This window comes from Parasteatoda tepidariorum, chromosome 5 (assembly GCF_982258835.1).
Source record: "Parasteatoda tepidariorum strain Cologne lab strain chromosome 5, Ptep-v5.0, whole genome shotgun sequence".
NCBI classification, from domain to species: domain Eukaryota; kingdom Metazoa; phylum Arthropoda; class Arachnida; order Araneae; family Theridiidae; genus Parasteatoda; species Parasteatoda tepidariorum.
This window is the reverse complement of record NC_141759.1, coordinates 10,022,600-10,049,599: the sequence shown is the minus strand read 5'-3', so window position 1 is coordinate 10,049,599 and position 27,000 is coordinate 10,022,600. Positions and strand designations below refer to the sequence as shown.

The 27,000-nt window shown below is 32.9% G+C and overlaps 1 protein-coding gene across 1 annotated transcript; it reads left to right on the top strand.

The window, feature by feature from the left end:
* The first annotated feature begins 15,198 nt into the window (after window positions 1-15,198).
* On the top strand, window positions 15,199-16,279 carry LOC147808557 (uncharacterized). Its single transcript, XM_087162614.1, has 2 exons — window positions 15,199-15,603; window positions 15,782-16,279. Exons 1-2 carry the CDS (start codon window positions 15,199-15,201, stop codon window positions 16,277-16,279), a joined length of 903 nt encoding a protein of 300 aa, XP_087018740.1.
* The last annotated feature ends 10,721 nt before the right edge of the window (window positions 16,280-27,000 follow it).

Below are 27,000 nucleotides of genomic sequence, written 5' to 3'. Positions count from 1 at the left end.
TAAATACAATTTTTATAGATCTTTTATCAGAACTTGCTCGCTATATTAATCTATTTATTAATACACCAACGTATGCAGGTTTGTGTGCTTATTACAAAGTACAGCTGGCAAATTATAAAAATGGTGCCAATATTGTAACAAAAAACTTAGTTTTCAATTAAATCAAAATAACGAAACTCGATTTTTCTGAACCAGATATGTATGGTTGATTTATTTGGGAATTTTAAGCTGGGCGGTGAACATTTATTATCTTTTTTTTTGCTTCCACTTTCTAAATTTTCTAAAAACCGAATTAATTTTTTCAACTAATCCCCTCTACCAAAATTAATGAAACATATCGTTCATAATATTATGGTGATTTTTTTTAAATTTCCACAAAACGATTAAATATTATTTCTTTTTAAACTTTACTTACAAAACATACAAGCAAAACTTACTTGTTTACATTACAAAAAAAGTTTTTGAAATTTCATTTATGGTTGATATTAAATTAAGTTTATATAAACAATTTTTAAAAGCATAACTATAAATAAAATAAACAGGTTGGTGTCGCAGTCGACATTCAAATACGGCCTACCTGACTCAGCGAATTAAAAAATAACTAAATTATAAAAAACGAACAATAAGCTCATTTTTTTATTAATGAAAGCAATAAGCTAGGAAGCATCAATTATTTTATTATTTAAATATTTGAAGAAGGCAAAAAAACGGAATCGTCTGCAGTTTTATTTACATCAATGGCTAGTTTTAACCTGTGAAAAAATTCCATTTTTTAAGCGTCTGTTCCGAACGATCTAATTAAAAGTTTTTAACGATTTTTAGGATCGAGGGAAAATATCCTGCCCAAATTTCAGGCTGCCGATGTCCGAATTTCCCGATAATAGAATATATGATTCGGAAGTTATAAGAGCAATACACAGATACTCTTTTATTAATGAAGATAAATTAATCACTTTATGATATTACCTTATATTTGGGATAAAAGTTTTGAGTTATGATTTCTTATTAACATATTATATTTACCTTTTAATACGTCATAAATTTCATAATGTTTTTTGTGTTTTATAAAAGTAAATATGTATTTTTATTGCTCATCGGAATATTCTGCAAGCCGTCTAAGCCGATTCTCGACGTAAGTTCCAATGAAAGGATATTTAATAATGCAAAATTATTCTATTGAATTGTAAATCAATACAAAATAGCACTTTTTTAAAAATATTTTTTATGATAGACTTGGATTTATGACCTCCAAAAATATAGGGGGTATCCGCAATCTGTGAAATATGGTCTTCTTAGATTGGCCAGGAGATAAGTCTAAAGTTTGAACTCCATAGTGTTAATTTTACTTTTTCGCATTTCACTGCATCTCGAGACTTTTTTAAGCGAATTAAAAAAAACATTGCACACAATTATAATAGAGAATCTAGAATACAGCAAGTTTTATATCTCAAATTTTTATTAGGTGCCGACCTTGTATTTTACATGCATCGAAAGACACAGCGCAACAGAATAAATATCCATGATCAATTTATTATAATTTTTTTTTAATTACCGTCGTTGAACAGCCGATCCAATTTTATGGGCTTACGACTACTCCGTAGCCTTGTAATTTTGAGCCCAATCCAGAAGACAAAGGAACTGCTGGATCGAGTATTGGGAGAAATTTTCCTTCGTGGAGGAATTATTGATGGAGCTAACTCGCATTTGCGTTACATGGAGATGAATACAACGAGAACCTTCCATAGTTAGCCAGACGGCAAGGGGACTCTAACCCATGATCCGTCCACCATTGAGGATATTTCACGTCAGCACTGTGGTCGGTGCAAGCCGCATGCGGAATTCGTATCGACTGGGATTCGAACCCGGTTCGCCTCGTTAGAAGGCGAACGCTCTATCCCCTGAGCCATCGCGGCTTTCATCATCAATTTATTTGCAAAAATTAAAAGAAAATGGTTAAAAGAAAATTTCGTATTTCCCTGTCTCTTCCCCTTTGACAGTGTAGGGTGAGAGAGAGAGGGCGTCTTTATATACAGCAGCTTAAAAATTCTAAAATTTCCAAAAATGTATATCTGACCGACACTTTATACCACTTACGCTTTAAACGAATACCGGACTCGGGGACTCAAATCGTAGATAATTCAGGAGCTTTTGGATTCCCCGGAGAAACGGGACTTCCTAATGGTTGGGAGTGCGCTCATGTCAAACAAGTAATTTAAAAGTCTATCCCGACCATCCCTTCCACTCCTTACCCCAATGTCCAAATAAGACGCTGTGAGTAAGAGGTGGGGTGGGGGGAGATATTATAATTTTAATGCACTGGTAGTCTTGAGGGGGGGAATAGAAAAATTAGGGGAAGACATTAAGAATTTGCAACGTTCCAGAATTTTATGTTGAATGTCAGGAGAAAATTTGTTTGTCCTGTTTCTGATTGGTGATGAAGGGTTGATTCGTTGAGAGGATGTGTTTTGAATCGGCATCAAACTTGAACTTTGACCCTGTCAGATTTTATCATTAGGTTTGCTGCAGATTCGGGTATCTGGGATATTATCTTGATTTAAAAGATGACATCATAATCTTGATTTGGTGTAAAGTTTACAGTTTTGATTGCGATAAATATTTATGCTATATCTTCTTGTGGTCTAAATACAATAATTTTTACCTTTGGAAACTGACAAATAATGTCTCTCTGAATTTGATATTGAAATAACCCTAAAACTATATAAACCTGAAACTCTTTTCACTTTAACTCGGTATTAAGCATTAAACTACGATGAATAACTACTACTATCGAGCTACTATAAACTACTATTTACTATATTAGTAAGCTACTATCTACTTTACTAGTAAACTACTACTATACTATACTAGTAAACTACTACTACACTATACTAGTAAACTACTACTATACTATACTAGTAAACTACTACTATACTATACTAGTAAACTACTACTATACTAGTAAACTACTACTATATACTACTACTATACAATACTTGTGAACTATTATACTAGTGAACTACTACTATATACTACTATACAATACTTGTGAACTATTATACTAGTGAACTACTACTATATACTACTACTATACAATACTTGTGAACTATTATACTAGTAAACTATACTACGGGCTATAATAGTAAGTTATATTAACGAGCTACTATACTAGTAAACTACTACCATACCAGTAAACTAAACTAGTAAACTACTATACTAGTAAACTATAATACGAGCTATAATAGTATAATATATTAACGAGTTACTATACTAGTAAACTACTACCGAGACTCCCCAAAAAAATGACCAACTAATTAAAAAAATCGAAGAAAAAAACGGAAGCATACTGAATAATACAGTTTACTGTGCTCCGCTTTGTAAACCAGTTACTCTTTCCTCTAAGTTTTAAATTCCTTACAAACATCATCAATAGATGGCGATTCTTAACCGGAAAGTAATAAAACAATATTTTTAAATTAAGCACTATTTACGGCAACTACGAGGTAACAAAATGCTTACAACAGTCCTACGTCTGTGAAAACGGAGTAGTTTTTATAAAGCTAAACTTCAGTTTCTATATTATTTTTAGTATTATCATATATATATATATATATATATATATATATATATATATATATATATATATATATATATATATATATATATATATATATATATATATATATATATATATATATATATATATATATATATATATATATATATATATATATATATATATATATATATATATATATATATATATATATATATAATTGAGGTCTACTTCATTATTTATGACTCTGCCTATGAATTTATTCATCTACTAATTTATACATAAATCTTTAGTACATATAAAAAAAATTAATATCCATTACTTCCATAAATATATAAATTACAATTTTTTTTAATTTAAACATTCTGGTGTATTTCTTTTAGTATACTACCTATAAAGAATTCATTTATGATTCAATATCTAAATTTATACATCTGCATAAATCTTCAGTCATTTTTATATGATAAATATTTTAATATCCTTTAAATTTCTACTTAATTTACACTTTCTGACCCTTTCTCTTTTAACATATTTCCCATGCTGAATTTATTTATGACTCAGGTTATGCATTTATGTATCTCGGTCTTACCTGCATAAATTCTTAATCATTATAACATATCAAAGTCATTAACATCCATTAAATTACAGACATACTTATTAATTCGTTCTCCTTGGTTTACACATTCTAATGCATTTCTTTCAGTAGACGTCCTACGCGAAATTCCTCTATGTTTCATTGCCTGGACTTATCATAAATCTTCAGTCCTTTTTTAAAAAAAGACAAACTTTTTAATATCCGTTAAATTACTGATGCATCATTCATTCCGGTAAAGTAACAACTGCAAATCGTGACGGAAAAGAGTCATTTTGAGGGAAAAGGAATCAAAAGTTAACAAATAAACCATTTCATGGCTCTTTGGTCACCCAGCTGGCTGCACCAACATCTGCCCTAACATGTTCTGACTTTTCCCGCAAACATTTTATTTAATCAGTTATAATATCACGGCCGAATGCCGTTTCTGTATTGGCACCTGACGACCGGCCGGCATCAGACCGTGACGTCACACTAAATCGGCCCGCTGGTACAGGTGTTGAGTTGTTCCGCATGGACTGTCCACATACCGGATTCAGTTTTGTTCTTTATGCTTACCTGTACGCACGTACAGATAGGCGTTGTGTGTAAAAGGATATTAGCGTCAACTAGTGACGTTTTTGTTCCTTTTATACTACACGTTATTTTGTTCTATCGATGTTACATTGTTTGGAAGCAGGTGTGACAACCAATTATGTTGACAAGTTTTTAAGGCAATGCATTCCTTAACATTTGTCACGATCAAACTCGATCGTGTTGTGCATTTTGTATGAAAATGAAACTAGTTTTAAAGGGAGAAGGCCATAAAATCATTTATTTATCCATTAAATGTATTCATCAAATGTTATTCATTAAGTAAATCGTGTTATACATTTTGTGTGAAAACAAAGTTTGTTTTAAAATGAGATGGCCTTAAAATCATTTATTTATCCAATAAATTTATTCATCAAATGTTATTCATTAAATAAATCGAGTTCTACATTTTGTGTGAAAACAAAGCTTGTTTTAAAATGAAAATGCCATAAAATCATTTATTTATCCATTAAATTTATTCATCAAATGTTATTTATTAAATAAATCGTGTTGTACATTTTGTATGAAAATAAAGCTTGTTTTAAAATGGAAAGGCCATAAAATCAATTATTTATCCATTAAATTTATTCATCAATTGTTATTCATTAAATAAATCGTGTTCTACATTTTGTGTGAAAACAAAGCATGTTTTAAAATGCGACCATAAAATCAATTATTTATCCATTAAATTTATTCATCAAATGTTATTCATTAAATAAATCGTATTATACATTTTGTATGAAAATAAAGCTTGTTTTAGAATGAGAAGGCCATAAAATCAATTATTTATCCATTAAATGTATTCATCAAATGGTATTCATTAAATAAATCGTGTTATACATTTTGAATGAAAATGAAGCTTGTTTTAAAATGAGAAGGTCATAAAATCATTTATTTATCCATTAAATTCATTCATCAAATGTTATTCATTAAATAAATCGAGTTCTACATTTTGTGTGAAAACAAAGCTTGTTTTAAAATGAAAATGCCATAAAATCATTTATTTATCCATTAAATTTATTCATCAAATGTTATTTATTAAATAAATCGTGTTGTACATTTTGTATGAAAATAAAGCTTGTTTTAAAATGGAAAGGCCATAAAATCAATTATTTATCCATTAAATTTATTCATCAATTGTTATTCATTAAATAAATCGTGTTCTACATTTTGTGTGAAAACAAAGCATGTTTTGAAATGCGACCATAAAATCAATTATTTATCCATTAAATTTATTCATCAAATGTTATTCATTAAATAAATCGTATTATACATTTTGTATGAAAATAAAGCTTGTTTTAGAATGAGAAGGCCATAAAATCAATTATTTATCCATTAAATGTATTCATCAAATGGTATTCATTAAATAAATCGTGTTATACATTTTGAATGAAAATGAAGCTTGTTTTAAAATGAGAAGGTCATAAAATCATTTATTTATCTATTAAATTTATTCATCAAATGTTATTTATTAAATGTTATTTATTAAATAAATCGTGTTGTACATTTTGTATGAAAATAAAGCTTGTTTTAAAATGAAAAGGCCATAAAATCAATTATTTATCCATTAAATTTATTCATCAATTGTTATTCATTAAATAAATCGTGTTCTACATTTTGTGTGAAAACAAAGCATGTTTTAAAATGCGACCGTAAAATCAATTATTTATCCATTAAATTTATTCATCAAATGTTATTCATTTAATAAATCGTGTTATACATTTTGTATGAAAATAAAGCTTGTTTTAGAATGAGAAGGCCATAAAATCAATTATTTATCCATTAAATGTATTCATCAAAAGGTATTCATTAAATAAATCGTGTTATACATTTTGAATGAAAATGAAGCTTGTTTTAAAATGAGAAGGTCATAAAATCATTTATTTATCCATTAAATTCATTCATCAAATGTTATTCATTAAATAAATCGTGTTCTACATTTTGTGTGAAAACAAGACTTGTTTTAAAATGAGATAGCCATAAAATCAATTATTTATCCATTAAATTCATTCATCAAATGCTATTCATTAAATAAATCGTGTTATACATTTTATATGAAAATAAGGCTTGTTTTAAAATGAGAAGGCGATAAAGTCATTTATTTATCCATTAAATGTATTCGTCAAATGTTATTCATTGAATGTACGGAGCGATTCAACTAGATCTTGTTACGTATTTTGTATGGAAATAAAACTTGTTTTAAAATGAGACGGCAATAAATTAAGCGAATTTCCATAAAATTAAATATATTTAACTTTATCTGGGAGATATAAAATTTCAGGAATGCCTATTCTTAGTTCCCTTTTATTAAGAAAAACCATTTTCAAAAACGTGACAGCCGGAAATAGCAAAATACATTCTAAGTTCTCACTGAAAATTGCAGTCAAGGAAAGACATAGTCCAATCGAATCAACAACTAAACAAGTTGTATTTTAATTTAATACAACACTTAATTTAATACAATAAAATTTAATTTAATATCTGCATTTAATTTTATACAAGTGATAACTAGGATGTTGCAAAAATTAGCAACGTGAATTGTTTTTCACGTTTTTTTTTCTTGGCTGGCATAACTTGGTTGGTAGGACGTTAGGCTCGTGTTCGTGAGAAGAGTTTGAATCCCACTGACCGTAGAACTCCGTATACTAAATGGTGTCTGGTGCACGTAATATCTGTTGGGGTCACAAGGTCTTAAGCTCCCAAATAAATCAATACCTCTGGGGGAACACTGAATCGGAGATAAATCGTTCTATGGTTCAGGACAAAATTACGATTTGTGGATAAATGACTGGAGTATGAATTAGTCTTCCCTGTAAAACGGGTTATGACGTGTGTGTAAGTTAAGTCGTTATCTTGGCCATAGATGGCGCCGCTGAAAAAAACAAGAGACGCACCCTCTGCCTAAAAAAATACTTGATTTTAAGCAGGCTTGCTGGTATTGGCAAGTGGCATCAGTAACGTGCCATTGGTAAGTGGCATAATTTTATTACAACTTTTTCAAACTTTGATTTCTCAGGAACTATTAGATCGATTTCACTCAAATTTTGTCATTTAAAATTACATACTTTAAAATGTTGTAAAAAACTGTAAACCTTGCAATAAAATGATAAAAAATAATAAATATTTAAAAAAAAATTTTTTTCTTTTCGCATCGAGTTATCTTTGGATAAACGAATTTTACAATTGTGTGCAAAATAATTTATATTCGCTTTAGAAGTTCTCAACCCAATGCGAAATACGTGACGTAAGGGGTCTAAGATTTGGAGCATTCTCCTAACCAATCTATTGGGACCATATTTCCCAGATTACGTCTACCCCCTATACTTTAGGAGTCAGAAATCCGAATCAGTCGCAAAAAAGGCATATTTATTCAGAGAAAGTACTTTTTTGCGTCTGCTTACGTTACTTAAAATATCGTCTGAACTTATTAATTAGCATATTTGAGGTCACCCTCTCGAGCCATTAAGATAGAGACCTCAAACGTGAGGATCCGATCATTAGATCGAAAGTTATTCGGGGTGGTCCGTTTTTTTTTCTTTCTTAGAGTACAAAGAATTGTTCAAAGAGATGCTCAAAAGATCTTCCACCAGTTGCAATGCAGCAACAATGAACGATACCACACAACCCTGGTCAGTTTGTGGGCTGATTAAAGTGTTCACCTGTTCGCTCACTGACCATAGCGCTTAACTTCGGTGATCTATCGTAAGACACGGTTCTCAGTAGATCACAGAAGTCAAACATCACTGACTGCAGTTAGTGAGCAGGTAAATGGCCTCTTTAATCTGCCTATTGAAGTACCAAGATTTACGCGTACTTCTTTAAACTGTTCAACCGTAAAGCACACGACTTCCCACGTAGTTACTAAAACGTGGAAGGATCAAAATTGCGATAAAATGCTTTAGGATCTTCCTCAGGGATGTTTCTGAGATAGGTCACCATTAGCCCATTGCAGTTCTAGTTCGAATTAAATAAAGCACTAGTACTATGTCAATTAAAAGTTAGCAGTTGTTGACATATAATTTGTAAAAATTACGTTGCTCTTTGTTGCTTACTTAAAATTTTAGTCAAACAGCATATTAGCAACTCTGAGAGTAGAACGAGAAGAGAGAGTATCCTCGATGTATCTGCAATAAAGTAGCATCTCATATGATACTTTCAATTTTCGATGTGTAGTGGTGGTAAAATTACTTAAGCTGAAAAATATTAAACTAAAAATAATTTAAATTTTGCTGCCAGTAAAAAAAAAAATTTGAAAGTGCAGCAATTTTTACTTTTTCCAAGGACTAAAATTCTTAGTGGTAGCAAAGCGATAAAATAATTTAGATTATAAGCCGAAATACATAATTATTTCATCATTCCTGGACCAGGCTTGCCTACTTCGCCTTTTGCAAAATATTTGTTAGACAAGGTAGACATTAAAAGACCAAATCTTTCAGTATTTTTCATAGATTTGCCAATATTTTAAAAGCTTCACCATGAACGAACTTGAAGAAATTATGATCGGTATGAAATCATTTATATGTAATGGTATGGATAATAAGTTCAAATGAATAAATAATAATACATTAAAACCTAGGCTTAGGTACCACTAAAATAAATTTCTGCAAAAAGTGTAGAATTATAACATAATTTCATAAAAGATAAATTCAATCTGCCGACTACTACGCTTTCTGTAAAATATTTTACAGAGTTGTAGACATTTAAAACACAAAGCTTTCAGAATTTCAGAACAGCGAAAACAGGTCGATATGAATTCCGCATCCGGCTCGCACCGACCACAGCGCTGACGTAAAATATCCTCAGTGGTAGACGGATCATAGACGGAGTCCCTTTTCCGTCTAGCTAACAGTGAAAGGTTTTCGTGGCTTTCCTCTCCATGTTACGCAGTTACGGGTTAGTTCCATCAAAAAAGTCCTCCACGAAGGCAAATTTCTCCCAGTATTTGATCCAGCTGTTTCTTTGTCTTCTGGATTGGGTTTAAAATTACAGGGCTACAGGGTTGAACATTAGTAGCCGTAAACCCAAAAAATAGAGTCACCTGTTCAACGACGGTTATGAAATAAAATTATTGCAATGAGATGAAATAGAGAGTTAATTATAGAGAGTTAATTATTTTTATTATTCATTTTATTTACTAAATTTTTTGGTGGACCGCTGGGAGACCAGTTATCAATGCAGTAGTCATTTGAATAACACTAGCGAAAAACATATCTCAAATAGAGAAAATATTGATAAATATGTTATTTTTAAACAAAACACGTTTATTTTCTTTTTATAAGATACCCTGTGTGGTATTATAATCGAACATTTCCTCAAACACGAAATCCATACTTTATTTGAAAAATTATTGCACGTTAAAAAGGGTTGAGAAAGAAGAAGTCCAATTTTACATAAACAAACGCTTGAACGAACCTAAAATCCATTGTTTTAGGGTTGAAATGCTCTTTTAATAATTTGGGTGCAGTGATGGGTAAAATCGAACAACCACAGATTCACGTGGGAATTTTTTTCTCCAAAGATTGGATGATAGCTTAAAAGAAGAAGCGCCAGGGTTAGGACCCTTCTTAATTCCCCTGCAAAGGCAGTTAACCCTTACCAAAACAGATATTGACTTCAAAGATAAAGGTCATTGCGCCACTGTTGTTGCACCTTTCACGGATTCCAAACACATCGTTCCCATTTTTTTTTTTAAATCTTATTTTTTTTCGCTAAAATTTCTCATTTGCAAACTAAGAATTTTTTTTTTAACTATCCAATTCGAAGAAAGAGGGAAACTTTGCTTTATTTACACCAGTTAGTTTAAATACCTTGATTTTTTTGCATACAGAACAAATAATTCCAATTAAGAAGAAAATAAAATTCCAATTACATTCTGATGAATAATCAAATAATCAGTAAACACTACAAGAGGGTGCTGCTAGATTGATTGAAGTGAATACTGTTTTTTTTTTTTTTTTTTTTTTTTTTTTTTTTTTAATTTTAATTTTATTTTTTGGTTTCTCTTTACATAATTCTTATTCACATTTCTTAACCCTTTTACCCATTTATAGGAGGCAGGATAAAATCTGTTCCACTTAATTTCCATAAAAACGTAAACCACTAAAATTGTAATAATTTTGTCCCTTAAACTTTACGGTTTTTTAACCCTTTGACGCTGTGGGGGCCAACCTGACAGAGCGGCAGCCGCCAAATGTTGTGCGAATTGTGGAGTTGACGGGTTCGAATCCCGCCGTAACCTTGGATGTATTCTGCGTGATGTCCTTCTCTGGTTGGTTGATTAGTTCTAATGCCACTTGCCTCACGGGCAAGCCTACATGGTGAAACCGAGCAAATTTAAGGCAGAGTGTGCGATTCTTGTTTTTCAGTGGCGCGATCTATGGCCAAGAATTCGACTTCGCCACATCATACGTCACACCTACGCGGAGCCATTCATACATCCATTCATTCATCCACAGATCGTAATTTTGACCAGAATCAGAGAACGATCGATCTCCAATCCAGTACCCCGAGAGGTATTGATTTGTTATGGGAACATGGAGAACTTTAGCGAATCGACAGATTTAACGTGCATCAGTCACTTTACTACGCGGGGAGTCTTCGTCTGGCGGGGTTCGAACCCACGAACAGACATGGGCCCAGCACTCTCGGACATGGTCCCAGCACCCTACCGACCAGGCTATCCCGGGCTTGTCCTTCTCTGAATTGTTCTATCTGTCCTTCGTCTTGACAAGGGCTTATAAGCCAAAATTGATCACACAGGCTTGCGACAACATGTAATTTAATAAAGTAATAATAAAGCAAACCTTTGATGGAGAATTTTTATTAAACATATTTTTTATACTTTTTTATTACTTTGTATTATTTTAGGTCAAAATTAGTAAAATAGATTGTATTTAGCCTTTTAATAATTTATGGTTATGAGATACAGCATGGAACACCGGTGTCTCTTTCTGCGTTAAAGGTAAAATCTTCCAAACACGGCTAACTTCAAATCAATAATTTTTAAAATTTGCACTTATTTGCTGTTATTTATACCTACGAGCAACAGTTATTTACCTTTGAAATTTCCTTAATTTACAAAATTAATTATTGATAAATTTTTGAATATGAAGGGAAAAAGATTTCTGACTGCCTTTTTTACTTTTTGTATTTTAGTACGAATATAATTCCGGAAATTTAACAGATTTTTTTAGTAGCTGGGAAACGTAATGTGAATGCGGGTAGCTATTGGAACTAGCCCCCATTCACGTTACATGGAGAGGAAAACCAGGAAAACCTCCCATGGTTAGCCACACGGCAAGGAAACTCTAACGCATGATCCGTCTACCTAAAAAAAACTAAACTCAGTGGAGCGACAGCCCATAGAGGGCCAAGGCATACTGTGCTCATCTCAGTTTTCTAGACCTTGGGCTCTGGGGTGCAGGAGCAAATGTTCCAGTTAGGGGGTCAGCCGAACGCGAAACCCCCAGTGTTTAGTTCCCGAACATGCTTGATACTCATTTATCGACCCAAAGGAGGGATGAAAGGCTGAGCCAACCTTGCCCAGGGCGAGGATCAAACCTAGGACCTGTGGCACGGGAGAAGCGCTACCATTCTGCCACCGGGCGCCTGTGAAATTTGCTTTCGTGGAGGACTTTTTGATGGAACTAACATGCATTAGCGTTACATGGAGAGGAAAGCCACGAAAACCTCCCGCAGTTAGCCTAATGGCAAGGTACTTTGACCCATGATCCGTCTACCACTGAGGATATTTTATGTCAGCACTGTAGTCTGTGCAACCCGGATGCGGATTTCGTATCTACTAGCCATTGCTGGGATTCGAATCCGGTTCACCTCATAGGAAAACAAACCCTCTATCCCTTGAGCCACCACGGTTCTCTCAGAGGTATTGGATTTCTCGGCAACTTTTAAATATAGTTCAAAACATGTAGAAAAATTTAAAATTCTCTTTGTTTTTATAATATATTCATGTACAGTTATATTTTCTCTTGTTCAATAGAAAATTACAAGATTTTTTCTATAGTTGTAAAGGGTTGGTTACAAGCCGCATCTGCGTTAAAGGGTTAATCAGCCACTTTAAATTTTGAAAATTAAACGCATTAAAAATATCACTTCTCTTTGGGCGGGCAGACATTGACCACATTGTTAGTGTAAGGCATGCAGTGTCCCTTAAAGTTGTTAGTATTTAGTAACTTGTCATCGAGGCAGTGGAAATTGATCTGGTTCAGCATCCATTCAAATGTTATGAATTCTCAATGAATAAAAATAGTTTTTTTCATTAACTGTGATTTCAGCAGGAGCATACGGTCCTTGTTTTCGTTTTTTGAACCATCCTCGTCTTGATTTTTTGGTTTTGTTTTGTGAACTTTTGGTTTTTTTTTGTATGTTGGCCCATCATAAGTCAGTCCGAATTTCTACATTTTGTCGATTGTAGTTCATGATCGTTCCAACATTTCTATGAAACCATGATGAAAATTTCTGATGGTTCAACATGAACAAACCATCAAAGTAACTGACTATTTTTATGATGCACCATCATAAATCAGTTCAAATTCCTACATTAGGGTGATAGTTACTTTTGCTGGTTACCATCAGAAAATATAATGGTCCATGATGGAATTATTAATGGTTACCATCAATATTATGTCGGTCCATCAATGGAAGCGCATCAAAAATTTTTACCTGGATAGTTCTGGGTCACAAAGCTTGTCCTAATAGTGAATTTTAATATACAATGAAGAAATTATTTGTGTGCCGTTGTTTAACTAAGATTTTAGGCAGGGCCCGGAGAAAAAAACTTCTTTTCGCCCCCCCCCTTTACTTCACTATACAGGGTGTCCCAAAACGACCGCATAAACTCTGCACAGCTAGATTCCTCATTGGGAGTACATAAAAACTGCCCAAGGAAGCTTTCCTGTACGATCCATAGTTTACGAGAAAAATACGAAAAAACAAAGTATGACGTCACTGCCGGTGCAAGAAAAAACACTTTATTGAACATATCAACAGTAGTATACTATGCACAATTTAAAGCAGATGGTCAAAGCGTCCGCCGTGCATGTCGAGGCAGGCTTGAGCACGCCGAGGATATGTCCAATAAAGTGTTTTTTTCTTGCACTGGCAGTGACGTCATACTTTGTTTTTCGTATTTTTCTCGTAAACTATGGATCGTACAGGAAAGCTTCTTTGGGCAGTTTTTATGTACTCCCAATGAGGAATCTAGCTGTGCAGAGTTTATGCGGTCGTTTTGGGACATCCTGTATATATATATATATATATATATATATATATATAATATCAATAATGAAGGAAACATAAAATAAACTTTCTATTGATTCAGGGGCCCCCTCTTAAGTGGCGGCCCAGGAAAGTACCCCTGCCCTAGTCAGGTTTTGATTTTAGGGCAGAAAAACGAGGAAAACTGAATTTTTCTCTAACTTTAACTGAACATAACTCTGAAAACATCGATGCCTCATAAAAACGAGTGCATGCCCATAACTAGGTAGACATATACTAATAATATAGCAAAATAAAACTTTGATTTGTTGTTGATTTCTTAAAATGAATCCCTTAAAATATACTTATATTTCGCTTATAAAAATATTACCTAGAGCGAAATTGATTTTTGAAGTTTTCTACAGGGGACTTTTTAGGAGATCAAACTTGCACAGTATTCATTTTTATAACCTTCTTCAATATTAAAAAAAAATCTAGCCAGTCAAAAAATACAATTATTATGCATTGTTTGAAGTTCACAGTATTGACTCGTAATTAGAGAGTGAGATATATTAGCAAGGGCAGAGGATGCATAGAATAAGATTGGTCTGACCATAAACAGGTATTAGACAGGTATAGTAAGAGTTTTAGATTCAGTTGCATCATGGAGTTGTAGAGTAAGCTTTATAGTTTATTGCAAGCTGCTTGTGCTTTTTTTTTTTTTTTTTTTTTTGTAATATTCTGTAGTAAGTTACATAGAGGAAGTCAATTGGATACATGCATTAACTTTGAAAATGTTATGCAGTGAAGGTCACAAATTATTTTTTCGGGGGGAGGGGGTAATTGAAATGTTTTTACTTAATTCAACCCTTTGCGTATCGAGTACTTGTAAATGCTGTATAAGTTAATGTGAACCTATGAAATAAAAACATTATTGCATATATAATATTTACAATGCAATATATTGTAAATATTTTCAAAAATTTGGTTTAAATATATAAGTTTTTGAATTTTTTCAATTTTACTTTAATTATGACTTTAATTTAGAGCGGAAAAAATGCATAATCATTTGTTTAGAAAAAGAATAAGGAATCATTGAAAAAATTAAACGCTCTGTGTAATGCAGGACTATAAGTACACTCATGTCCATAAATTAAGAATAATTCAGGATCACTCGGAAATCAAACTCTAAAATTAAAATTTCCCCTGTAGAATTATCACACACATCCTGAAGAAGAATATGCAAATTACAGGAAACCACTAGATGACGCTGATAGAACGTCACAATGGCGAGAGTGTAAGAGAGGAGTATATAAGGAATGGTGGCAAAGAAGTAAAATTGTTCACAAGCGCTTTAAAAGCCTTTCAGTGCAATAACCGCATAGTTATGTCACAAATGAAGCATTTGGATGATTTTTTGCGTGGCAGAATCATCGGACGACTGGAATGTGGACGTACCCAGCTGGAAGCATCCGAGGAACTTGGAATCTCCCAGAGTGTCATCTCCAGGCTTTGGCAACGATTCCAATATGATGGTAATGTGAGTAGACGTTACAGCACAGGTCGCCCCCGAGTTACAACGCCGAATGAACGAATTTGGCAGTTACTGCCAAAAGAAACAGACGGAGCACAGCATCAGACCTGTCTCGTCAGCTCTCTTCAGCTACCGGTACGACAGTTTCAAGGCAGCCGGGTACAGACGCTTAGGGCACATTGGTCTATATACTCGTAGGCCTGTCAGATGTGTTCCACTTACCGCGATTTACTGTTGCCTGCGATTAGCCTGGAGTAGAGGGCATGCATTGTGGACACCGCAACAGTGGTCTTGCGTGATGTTTTCCCACTAGTCCAGGTTTAGTTTGCAGTCTGATTCTCGCCGGACTTTCATATGGGGAGCGCCAGGTACCCGTTACCACCAAGACAACACCATTGAACGACACCGTTACGGTGGTGCAGGATGGCCCGTTTGGGGAGGAATTATTCTTGGTTCCAGAACTGACCTGCATGTTCAGAGTGTAACGATGACAGGCCACATCTATAGGGATGTCATTCTGGAACAACATGTACGTTTGTTTCGGGGCGCCTTGGGTGCTGAATTTCTGTTTATGGACGACAACGCCCGTCCTCACCGTGCAAACATTGTAGACGAATGCCTTCAAGCGGAGGATATCACTCGTATGGATTGGCCAGCATACTCACCGGACTTGAATCCATTAGAGCATGTGTGGGATATGCTGGCCGATGAATTGCAGCCCGTCAACTCCCTCGAATCTGTCTACCGGACTTGCGGAGGGCATTGCTTGATGAGTGGTGTAATATTCCCCAAGATCAGATTGATAATTTGATACTCAGCATGCCTAGGCGTTGTACGGCCTGTATTGCATCGTCCGGGAGACATACTCCGTATTAACCATCATACTAACCATGTTATATTGTTTTTTGTACATAGGTTCTTTTTTTAAATTTGCTCCAGGGAGTAAAAATCGCAATTTTTATTATGTCAAACATATAGCATCTTTTTTGTTCTTTACCTTTTGTTTAATACATAGACTTTACAATTAAGTCAAATTTGTTTGGCTTCTGTCTCTTTCTGTGCCTGAACTTCATTATCCTTAATTTATGGACATGAGTGTATATTAATTTCTTTTGGCTCTTTTTCCCTAAAATTAAATTAAATGGCGCCTTAAATACAATGAAGCAGTTTTTCTTCCCTATTTAAATTTTATATTCTGACTATGCCAATTTAAAATTCACATAAAATATCAAACTAAACTCTAAATTTACACATACTTATTTAGTTTCAAATTTTATCAATTTCCAGATCATTTGATTGACCTAGTTCATGTCGTAGCAGTTCTTTGATAGCCTTTAAAGGACTGAAAGATCTTATGAGGACATTAAGAGGCTTTCCGGTTTCAAAAGCCTAATTTCCTCGTAATAGAAAACGAGGGTTTTACCCTTACTAATGGAAACGTTTTCTAAAGTCAAAGCTCTTAATGGCTGCTCTCCGGACCCTTTAGTTATGAACGGATCTTTCGGGCAATATTTTCTACACTGGAAGTTGGAATGGATACTTATTAATTAAGAGCCGAGATCTGAATCTGACCTAATTTCACTAATTGTGTGCCTGAGTAGTGAAAATCCTCCTTGAAAAGTTTTAAGAATCCGAATAGCATCTGGAACACAGTATTAATTCTACATATATGAGTAGGATTAGGTTTGTTGATTAAGACTGTAACATAAGTTTTCGAGGAAACCCTTTGATCCAATAACATCTTTATTGATGCATGGTTGCCAACTTGCACGCCTATCTCTGAACTCGTTTCCGAAATATTTCAAATTGTAGGGAAATAACAATTAAAATTTAGCCAAATCATATAAACTTCGTCGTATGACACTTTTCTTCTAGTTGGAGGAACTAAATACGAGGGTCATTATTCATGAAATTGACTTATAATGGTATAGACTTCAAATGGACTTCATAATGGGTATACATTGAAGTCTATTTCTTACATGAAATAGACTTCGTTGTATCTCATATGCATTCTACCCTTAAAAGCTTCATCTTGTAGTATATCTTTAGGGTGGAATACGATGGGGCACCGTGTGGAGGCGTTCTGAAGTAGGAGGTGATGTCGAAGTACAGTTATGACTGTCTATATATTTCCTTAAAATTAGTTATTATAAAATAACTATAAGAACCATGTAATTTCAATTTCTTCTGTTTTAGGGCTGAGCAAGTTACGCGTGATTGGCCAGGTCTGTGACAAGAAGTCGATCCGTTCCTATTCAACAATTATCGATGCATCTGCCCATCAAAACAGAAGACACAAATCATTCATATATTTAAATTATCATAAAGAGATTTTATTTAATACTAGCCGCTTAAGGCGGCCAGCTGTCCGCCACGCTCAAAGTTTTCGCAAATAAAGATTTTTAAAACATAGCAGGAAATCTGAAGATTAGTGGACAATTAAAGTGTTCCTGTCCTGCAATTTTGTCTTCAATATTAAAATCTAAGTGCTTATCTGCTGAAACTTTCTGAAAATAACTAATTACATTTGATAAAAACTGTTAAAATAAAGAATAGAAAAACCAAAGAGATCCAAGGTAAGAGTGATCGTTAATTCAAAAACAATTAAATTCCTATTTTATATAGCTACAACGCTTAAGAAAAAAAAACTAAAATGCTAAATACATGAAAAGAACACGAAAACGAATTAATTTTTTATGGTATCAACTTCTATTTCCATATAATTTTTTATGGTATCAATTTCTATGTCTATATGGCGACAAAAATTATCGTCTTCGCTTAAGAAAAAAAAATAGAGCGTGGAAAGAAGAAAAACTTATCACAATTATGAACAACAACAAATATATCAAAGCGAAGCGTTCTATTTACGTATCGAATATGTTGCCACATTTTTAATACAAAAGTTAAACTTTTCTCCACTTTGATAAATGTAAACTAATGCGAACCTTACAATTAAATTATTAATTCATTCATACATTATTGGTTTAAGTTGTCGAAAATTAATATTTCAATTGTAAGGTTAGCATTAGCATACATTTATAAGAGTGGAGAAAAGTATATGCATTTTTCAATAGTTTTTTGAATATGGCTCTTTAAAGACGAAAAAGCATAGATTTTCTTGCAAAATTACTGATAACTAAAAAACTAATCCAAAGTTTTGAAAAAGAAAAAAAATACTTCTTCATTATGTCAAAACACAATTATGTGCCGAGTTTTGTGCCTGGGCGAGGCTTCTGGGGAGATATATTGTGATTACAGACACACACACACACACACACAGCCGCGTTTATTATTATGTATATAGATTATCTATTAAGCTGTGAAGAAAAAAAAAGTTAAATTATCATTAAATGAAATTTGGTTTCATAATACTATCTATTAGACTATAAAAATCTACAAACTTAAATTAGTATAATTTAAGAAAAAAACTTTTTCAATAAAAAAAAATCAGCTAAAATTTAAGGGTCTCCCTGGCAGACGGTATCGTCCGCCAAAAGACAAGCGTGGAGTGGAGATAGCGAGAGTTTAAATTGCGCTGTTAATCTGGATGTATCTTCGTGCTGTCCTTTGAGCCTTTAAAGAAGGGAAAAAAAGGGGGGGTTTTAAAGAAGGTACGCTTTTAGGTCTGATTTCGTAACCTAATATATAGTCTGCTCTAATTAATTAGCATATTTGAGGTCACCCCCTCGAAACATTAGAATTAACATTAGAATAACATTAACATTAGAATATGATTAAGCATTAGAATTAGAAGGTGAAGATCCGAACATTAGATCAAAAGTTATTCGTGGTAATCCGCTTTTTTTTTTTTCGTTTTTTTTGGCGCACTATAAATTGAATTAATGATATTTTGATCTTTAATCCATATATTAAGCTTGATGAACTACAAAACATCAATTGGACACATTTGAGTGGAATTAAAAGCTACTTAATATTAATTATTTTTTTCAACCCAGTTGTGAATATTTTTATAACTCACCACCCAGAAGATACGCAGGGATGCCAACTGTTTTGCTTACTGAAATAGTTTTAGTAAAGTGGTACCAAATTATTTGGTAAAATTCGCTAGAGAAGGAGAGGTACGCCTACTTTTTAATAGAGCAACCAATAAATTTCTGCTTAAACGTTGCATTTTATATGATACTTATAATTTTTGATATTTAGTGGTGAAAAAATTACTTAAAGGGAAAAATACTAAACTAAAAGAAACTTAAATTGAGCTACCACTAGAAAATACTATTTTACAAAGCGGAGCAAGTTGGCATCTTAGATGCGAGACAACTGAATTACTTCTACTTCTGAAACTGCTGAAATTCCGTAGTTATTAGGGGATATTATGTTTCCTATGTCAGCCTGAAAGACAGAGTAAATTCGATGTACTTTACCCTTTACCTTTTTACGTAGTCTACCTTTTAGTGTAAACAGTATGTCAACACTAATTCAATAAATGTTACAAATCACTAGAAATCTAAATGCTTTAAAACGTTTAGCGACAGCTATGTTTCAAACAACAAAAAGTTGACGAAAGTTACTTAGCATAAAAAGTACTGTACAAGGCAACACTTGCTTATTTTCACTCTGACTAAATATTTGCTGCCTTGGAAGCTAATTTACACTCTAACGACCTTAAAAGACTAGCTCTCTTTTTTGGAGATGTTTCCCTTGGTTGTCAGCTTTTATTTCGTTTAAAATTTGTTACCTAAACTTAAAGAAAAATAAACTCAAATATTAAAAAACACCTACAGCAGTGGTAGAAAGCCACTGCCACTGGATCGAGATAATTGGATGACAATTCCTCTTAGTAACACACACTACCAGCAAATTTAAAAAAATGCAAGTAGCCGCCTTTAAAACGATGATTTTTTTCCATGCATGATAAAAATTTAGGATTTGGGAGTATTATTTAAACTTCTATTTATTATTCGAAGTGGTAGTTAATTTTAGCAAGTATTTTTTTTAATTGATTATCAACTGGAATTAATTTTTTGTTAAGTCTAGTCACTGGAGTCAAGTATTTGCATTGCCATTTTTGATTAAACTATCTGAACTTCAGACTTTTTTTCTTTTTTTAATATCCGTCGTTAAATAGTCGACCCAATTCTTGGGTTTACGACTACTAATAACTAGCTTAACCCAGCCCTGCCCCCGTAAGTGGGCACTCCGAAAGTTCGAAGTGTGCTCAACAGTTCAATCACATAAGCAAACATATTCAAAATTTTCAAATTAGAGTTTTAACAAGTAGGTAGAATATTAAATATGAAATCCACTAAATATTTACGACTACTAATGCTCAACTCCGTAACCTTGTAATTTCTTCACTCAATCCAGAAGATAAGGGAACTCCTGGATCAAGTATTGGGAGAAATTTGCCTTCGTGGAGAAATTTTTGTTGGAACTAACCCGCATTTGCGTTACATGGAGAGGAAGACCACGAGAACCTCCCACGGTTAGCTTGACGGTAAGGGGACTCTAACCCATGACCCGTCTATGACTGAGAATATTTCAAGTCAGCACTGTGGTCGATACAAGCCGGATGCCGAATTCGTATCGACCAGCCATCGTAGGGATCGAACCCCGGTTCACCTCATTGGAAGGCGAACACTGTATCCGCTGAGCCATCGCGACTCAACTTCGGTCTTTCGGAGAAGATTTTGATTCCAAATTCTGAGATTTTTAACTAATATCCTTTTGAATGAAAGGTACCATTTGTTTTGCTCTTCTGCAAGGCAAACATTTTTTTAAATTTTTTTTTAAATTTTAATATTTTGGGTAAATTTTTTGCTCTTTGACAATGAGGTGATAAGCTGAACATTTGTTACTTTTCAGTTATTTGTTTCGAACATTTCTTCTGCTCTTAGTAAAATCCTGTAGAAATTTGATAACTTCAATCTTTCTTAAACAATATATTTACCTCACTGATTACTATGGACATGAGGAATGGCCCATGTTTGACCTATGTACCTAGCTCCATTTGATAAGTGAAGAGAAGTGATGTGTTAGCGTTTACACAAAGTCGGTGCTATATCGACTATTCTTTTTGTTACTTTCCACTTAAGCTTTAAAAATGCAAGAAATGCACAATACTTGAACTATACTGTGGTCTTGTGGCCTTTGCTCTTGAGTTATATTCTTATTGGTTAGTGAGATAGGTAAATTGATAGATTAAGGTAGGTACTAAATGTAGATATAAAAAATTAATGTAAGTGTATTTCGAACAAAGTCGATATCAATCAAGTGAAGAAGAGTATAATTGTAAATAAAAATGTAACAAAATATAGTTATAGGGAATAAACAAATGGGATTTAATTTTCGATATAAGTATGCGCGGATGAATGGAGTTTACAATACATAAATGCAAATCTGAAGTAATGTAGATGTATAGTTATGACAATGTAGATGTAAACTAAAGAATGTAAATATTTCCAACATAGATATTTATGTAAGCAAATGAATGTAGCATAAACAAATGTTATTGAAAACATTTCTTAGCACAGCCAGCAGCACATTAAACATATGTGATGTAAAATGCTTAGGAGCGCAGTGCAATGCGCATTAAATTAATGAGCTGTTGGCGTGTTATAAAGAATTTGTAAAAAATTTAAAAAATGTCGATGCAAGCAAGCTTGGCGGAAAATTGAATTTTTGAAAAAATCGCCAGTCACACACAATAGCTTTGAAAAAAAATCCTTGATTGGCAATATGTTAACATAATATTCAACTACTAAGTAATTTCTGCAGTTTTAAATGTTTTATTTTCTGGTACATGTATTAATTCAAAGGTAATGTATTAATATTTACTTCATTAATTATACTTATAAATATAGATGGCATCACTTTATTTTCATGATTCAGGAATTTTTTCTTTTTTCAAGTGTTTCAAACGAGCTTAACAATGTTATCATTTAATTTAACTTTAATTTTTTTAACAATTAGAGAATTTACATTATTTTGGTTTTTCTAACTATAACTTCCTCTTTGAATTTTTTATGTGTAGACATGGCAGTCTTAATTTTTTTTTTCTTAGTGTAGTTTTGAGTAGTGTCATTGTGTTTCACTAGATTTTCATTTTTATTTCAATTTTTGAGGTATTGTATTATTGTCTTATTTCATTTTCCATTATGGGGCCTCAAAGCACTGTCGGTTTTTGGTTTTACCATCGACCATAAAAGGGCATCAAGCATGTGGGCAAGGCGGTGGGTCCCCTGATGAAGTGCCGTTTTATGCTAACATGCATATCTTTCGTTTTATTTGTTTTTATATTTTTACATTTTTATTTAATTATATTGTTAATTCAACTGCAATGCAAATTCCGCTGTTTTAGAAAATATTTTTCTAATGTATGAATTAATTTAAAGGTATTAAATTAATATTTTAATAAAGTAGAAGAAGCCGGGGTAGCTAGGTGGGCAGAGCGTTGGACGGTAGTTCGAATCCAACAGGGCAAGGACTCCCCGTGTAGTAAGTGGTGACAGGTGCAAGTTATATATGTCGAGTCACAAAGTCCTACACGTTCCCATAACAAATCATACCTCTAGGGGTACTGAGTTGGAGATGGGTCGTTCTCTGATTCAGATCAAAATTACGATGAGTGGATGAATGAATGGATGTATAATAGGTCCGCCCTAAACGGGTGTGCCTTATGAGTGTGTTAGAAGCTCAGAAGTTGAATTCTTGGCCACAGAAGGCACCGCTGGAAATCAAGAACAATCGCATCCCTTGCTTTAATGGTTCGAGACAACAACAACAATAATAAATTGGAATTCAAAGAATTTTGCCCATCACTTATAAATAATTTTAAAGAAAGTGTAAAATAAGGCAGATACTCAATTATGATGTTCTTAAATCTAGCTAAAATTTTTGTAAATGTTATACGTATTTTAAAATGTTCCGCTTTAGTTCACCGTCACATGAAAATAAATTTCATGCAAATCTTAATGTATATATATAAAATAATGTGGATGATGTGTATAAAACAATGAATGATATTGAATAAAACAAGACAAAATTCGAAGTTACCTCTTTTTTACAAAACTTTAGAAAAATATGTTAAAAATATATATAAAAAACACTGATTCAACTCGTAAAATCAAACAACTTTAAATCACAGCCTGCACAACATCATTCGAAGCAAATCAGGAGCACTTATCTGTCCTTAAACCGAAATTCATTCCGACTTCGAAGCAGAAACACCTCCAATTAAGTTAGAGCCAACTCTAACAATCCCCAAACATTATTTCTTTGCAGCAACACATTCGCAACAACAGTTCCCACTCACGAACTTTGCGGCACTAAAAGGAAAGAAGAAAAAAAACAGAAGCACAATAAAATTATTCGAACAGCTCCACACACAGCTCCACACCTGAGTGTATCATAATGATCGAAATGTCGGCGGGACACTTTTCAAAAAGCCATTTCTCTTAATTCATCAATATTGAAATCAGTAAGCTTCCCGCTCACTCCACCCATCGAAAATTTCATACACTTCTACTTTCATCTTCAAAGGCCATTAACAGATACACATTTAGGAGACCGAAGTGAATTCCACTCCCCCCTCTCCCAACCCGAATTTAAGAGATTCGGGTCCAAGTGTGCGGTAAATATGCCCGGGTAGTCAGGAGAGGAGATGTTTAAAAGTATCCGGACGGCAAAAGCTGTAATGGCAAAATAATGAGTGCTATGCCATTAGGTGGTTGAGTCCGTCGTTGCTAGAAATATTGCCCCGATTTCCCTACTTTGCCCCACTTCAACCCCTGTGCAGAGAAAATTTAGCTTGCCATTTCGAATGTCTCTTTTCGGGAAAAGTGTCTGAGTTTTCCGATTTTTAGAGTCAGTTGAGGGGAAATGCGGATATTGTAAAGTCTGCAAAACCCGTTCGTAATTGATGGTATTTTTCTTTAAATGTTTTTATTGTGTTTTATGAAGATTCTTCGTACTTAAGCTGGGAGACACTGTTCCGCTTATTTAATTGGCGTTCGGAAATAATTCAATGAGCAATTAAAATCTTTAAATTCATAAAAATCGTCGATATGAAATATGTTCTCTAAGTTTGAGTTACTAAACCGCTGAAAACTTAAATGATTTTAGAGTAATTTTTGCGTTTAAAACCGCTTACCAAAAACAGGTGATATACTTGAATTATTTTGGAATAATTTCTGTGTTTAAAACTGCGGGTAAATATTTGAAGGCTTTCCGATATAGCGAATCATTTAAAAGTGAATATTTGATCATTTCGAAACATTTCGTTTCAGTTTTAATAATTTAAAAAGTTAAACATTTTTGGTCAACTAACCCATTCAATCCCATACCTCATCTACTATCAAAATCAAAGGTTGAGATGGTATATATTTGGGCAGGTTAAAATAAAAAGACATAAGCAAGAAAAAATGCAAAAAGAAAGTTTTAAAGCCTAAGTTATATTTTTAACTTTATCAATAATTTTGTTATGATTAATTATATTATTATTTTATTTCAGTTTATTATAATAAAAAATAATTTTTGATTAAAATTGATTCATACGATGAAACAAAATATACAGTTAATTTCCCTTGCAAGAGCGAAAAATGTTCTTTTATACTGCAAAAACAGACATCAGTGGTTGAAGAGATGCATTTTTGGACTGAATATAAAAAGAGGGGGATAAGCAAGCTGAAATATGTCGAAAGCTTAATGTGAAACAATGACACTATATAAAGAGAAAAATTAAAAATAACAAAAAATTATTTATCCTGTTGAATAATCTATTATTGTACCCAGCACGTCAGAATTCAGAAATATTTAAAACTTAAGTTACACTTTTAAATTGTAATATTTCATTTATTTTTGTTTAAATATTTAAAAAAAAATGTTGCTTGTTTTATGACAATAATTAAAACACAGATCTAACTTTAAACACACAAAATATCTAACTTTGAGGAATAAAAAGCTCGTATGAACTAAAATAATATCATATTCATTTTGAATTGTTGAATTATTGATTGACGAATAGGTAAAAATTTAAAATTTTATTAATTTAAAAGAGAACAGTAGGAAATTTTGCTTTTGGTTGAAAAAAAATTTCTCTTCTGAATACGATTAAGTATTGGGTTAAAACACGGATCCAGAATTAATTCTTTTGCTGGAAAGAAACAAAATGTTTCTGTTTTTATTACCCAGAAAAATCAGATGTCAAAATGGTGGAATTTGAAGCTCATTCTACTCTACCACAAACTCAAAAAGCACTCAACCAAAGAATATACATAGAGGAAGAAGTATAGCTTCCATAGGCATAATGTAAACCAGTCCCCCAAGTTTAGGTGCGGTTGCCCCGTATAAAGGGAAAAACAACACTTAGAGGGGCAACAGCAGAGGTCCTAGAAACGGGTTTGTACCCTCCTTTCCTCCCAGCCATTAATGAGTTAGGGTGAAGAAAAGTTTTTTTCGTTTTGTTTATTGTTCTCTTTTTGTTACCTGCATTTAATTTATCCATCCATGTTAATTAAATTTGTTTACAAATTTTGACATAGAAAGAAAGAATAAAATGGTGATTGACGGGTGGCAGCATACCCAAATATGTAATCGTATGGAATGTTTTTAATGCGTGAAAGAAGTTAACTTCCAACGCTCCTTTCAGTCGATCCAAATTTTGCGTAAGTTAAAAGGATACGTTTCAAAAGCTTCAAGCAAAATTCTTCACATAATGCCATGTAAAATCTTTCAAAACATTTGTTGCCAAAATAAAAACTGTTTACATAGGCTTAATATAGAAATGTTTTGTCTATTTTGATCATTCATTGTTACTTTCAATATATTCATCTTATTTGTTCGATCTAAAGTCTGGGTAATTCGTATAGCAATATGGTAAATATAGTTTAAAACTATAGATTTGCCTCAAGTTTAAGACACATAAATTGTGTCTTTTATTTTTATTGGGAATAGAGCTTTGAAAAAAGATTTTTAAAAATGGAAGCAGCTTGAGGTGTTAATCACTGTCAGATATCTCCGGGGAAAAAATCTCACTCAGTAGTTGCATCAATTAGCATTTTTAAAAAAGAATTCGAATTGCACAATTTCAAGTCAGTAATTGTATCTCAAAAATAAGTTTTAAAAAAAACTAAAATTTATGACATTCTACGAATTTGTAATAAAATGTCACGAAAATTTCTAAACTCACTGAAAATGAACATGACAATTGATTCCGTTTCTTAAATTACTGTTATAGCTATTGTATTTAGAAGGGACTGATGAATAATGATTTTTGCTGTGTCAGAAGAAATTAAGCCAAATTTTATATTATACTGATTTGGTATTGGTACGCACCCATTGCAAAGAGTATCGAAAGAGTTTAAAATTCAGGATCATTGTTGAAAGCTATGTCTACTGCCAAATGCACATTTTAAACTCTGCCAACCCTCTTAAAGATGCATTAGTCCATTTTCTCAAATATGAATTTTGAGCTTTGACCATTTTCTCTAAAGTGTATGCATGACCTACGTATGTGCATTGTCTTTAACGTACTTTTGGAGCTATATCCATTCTTTCATAAAAAGCTATGTA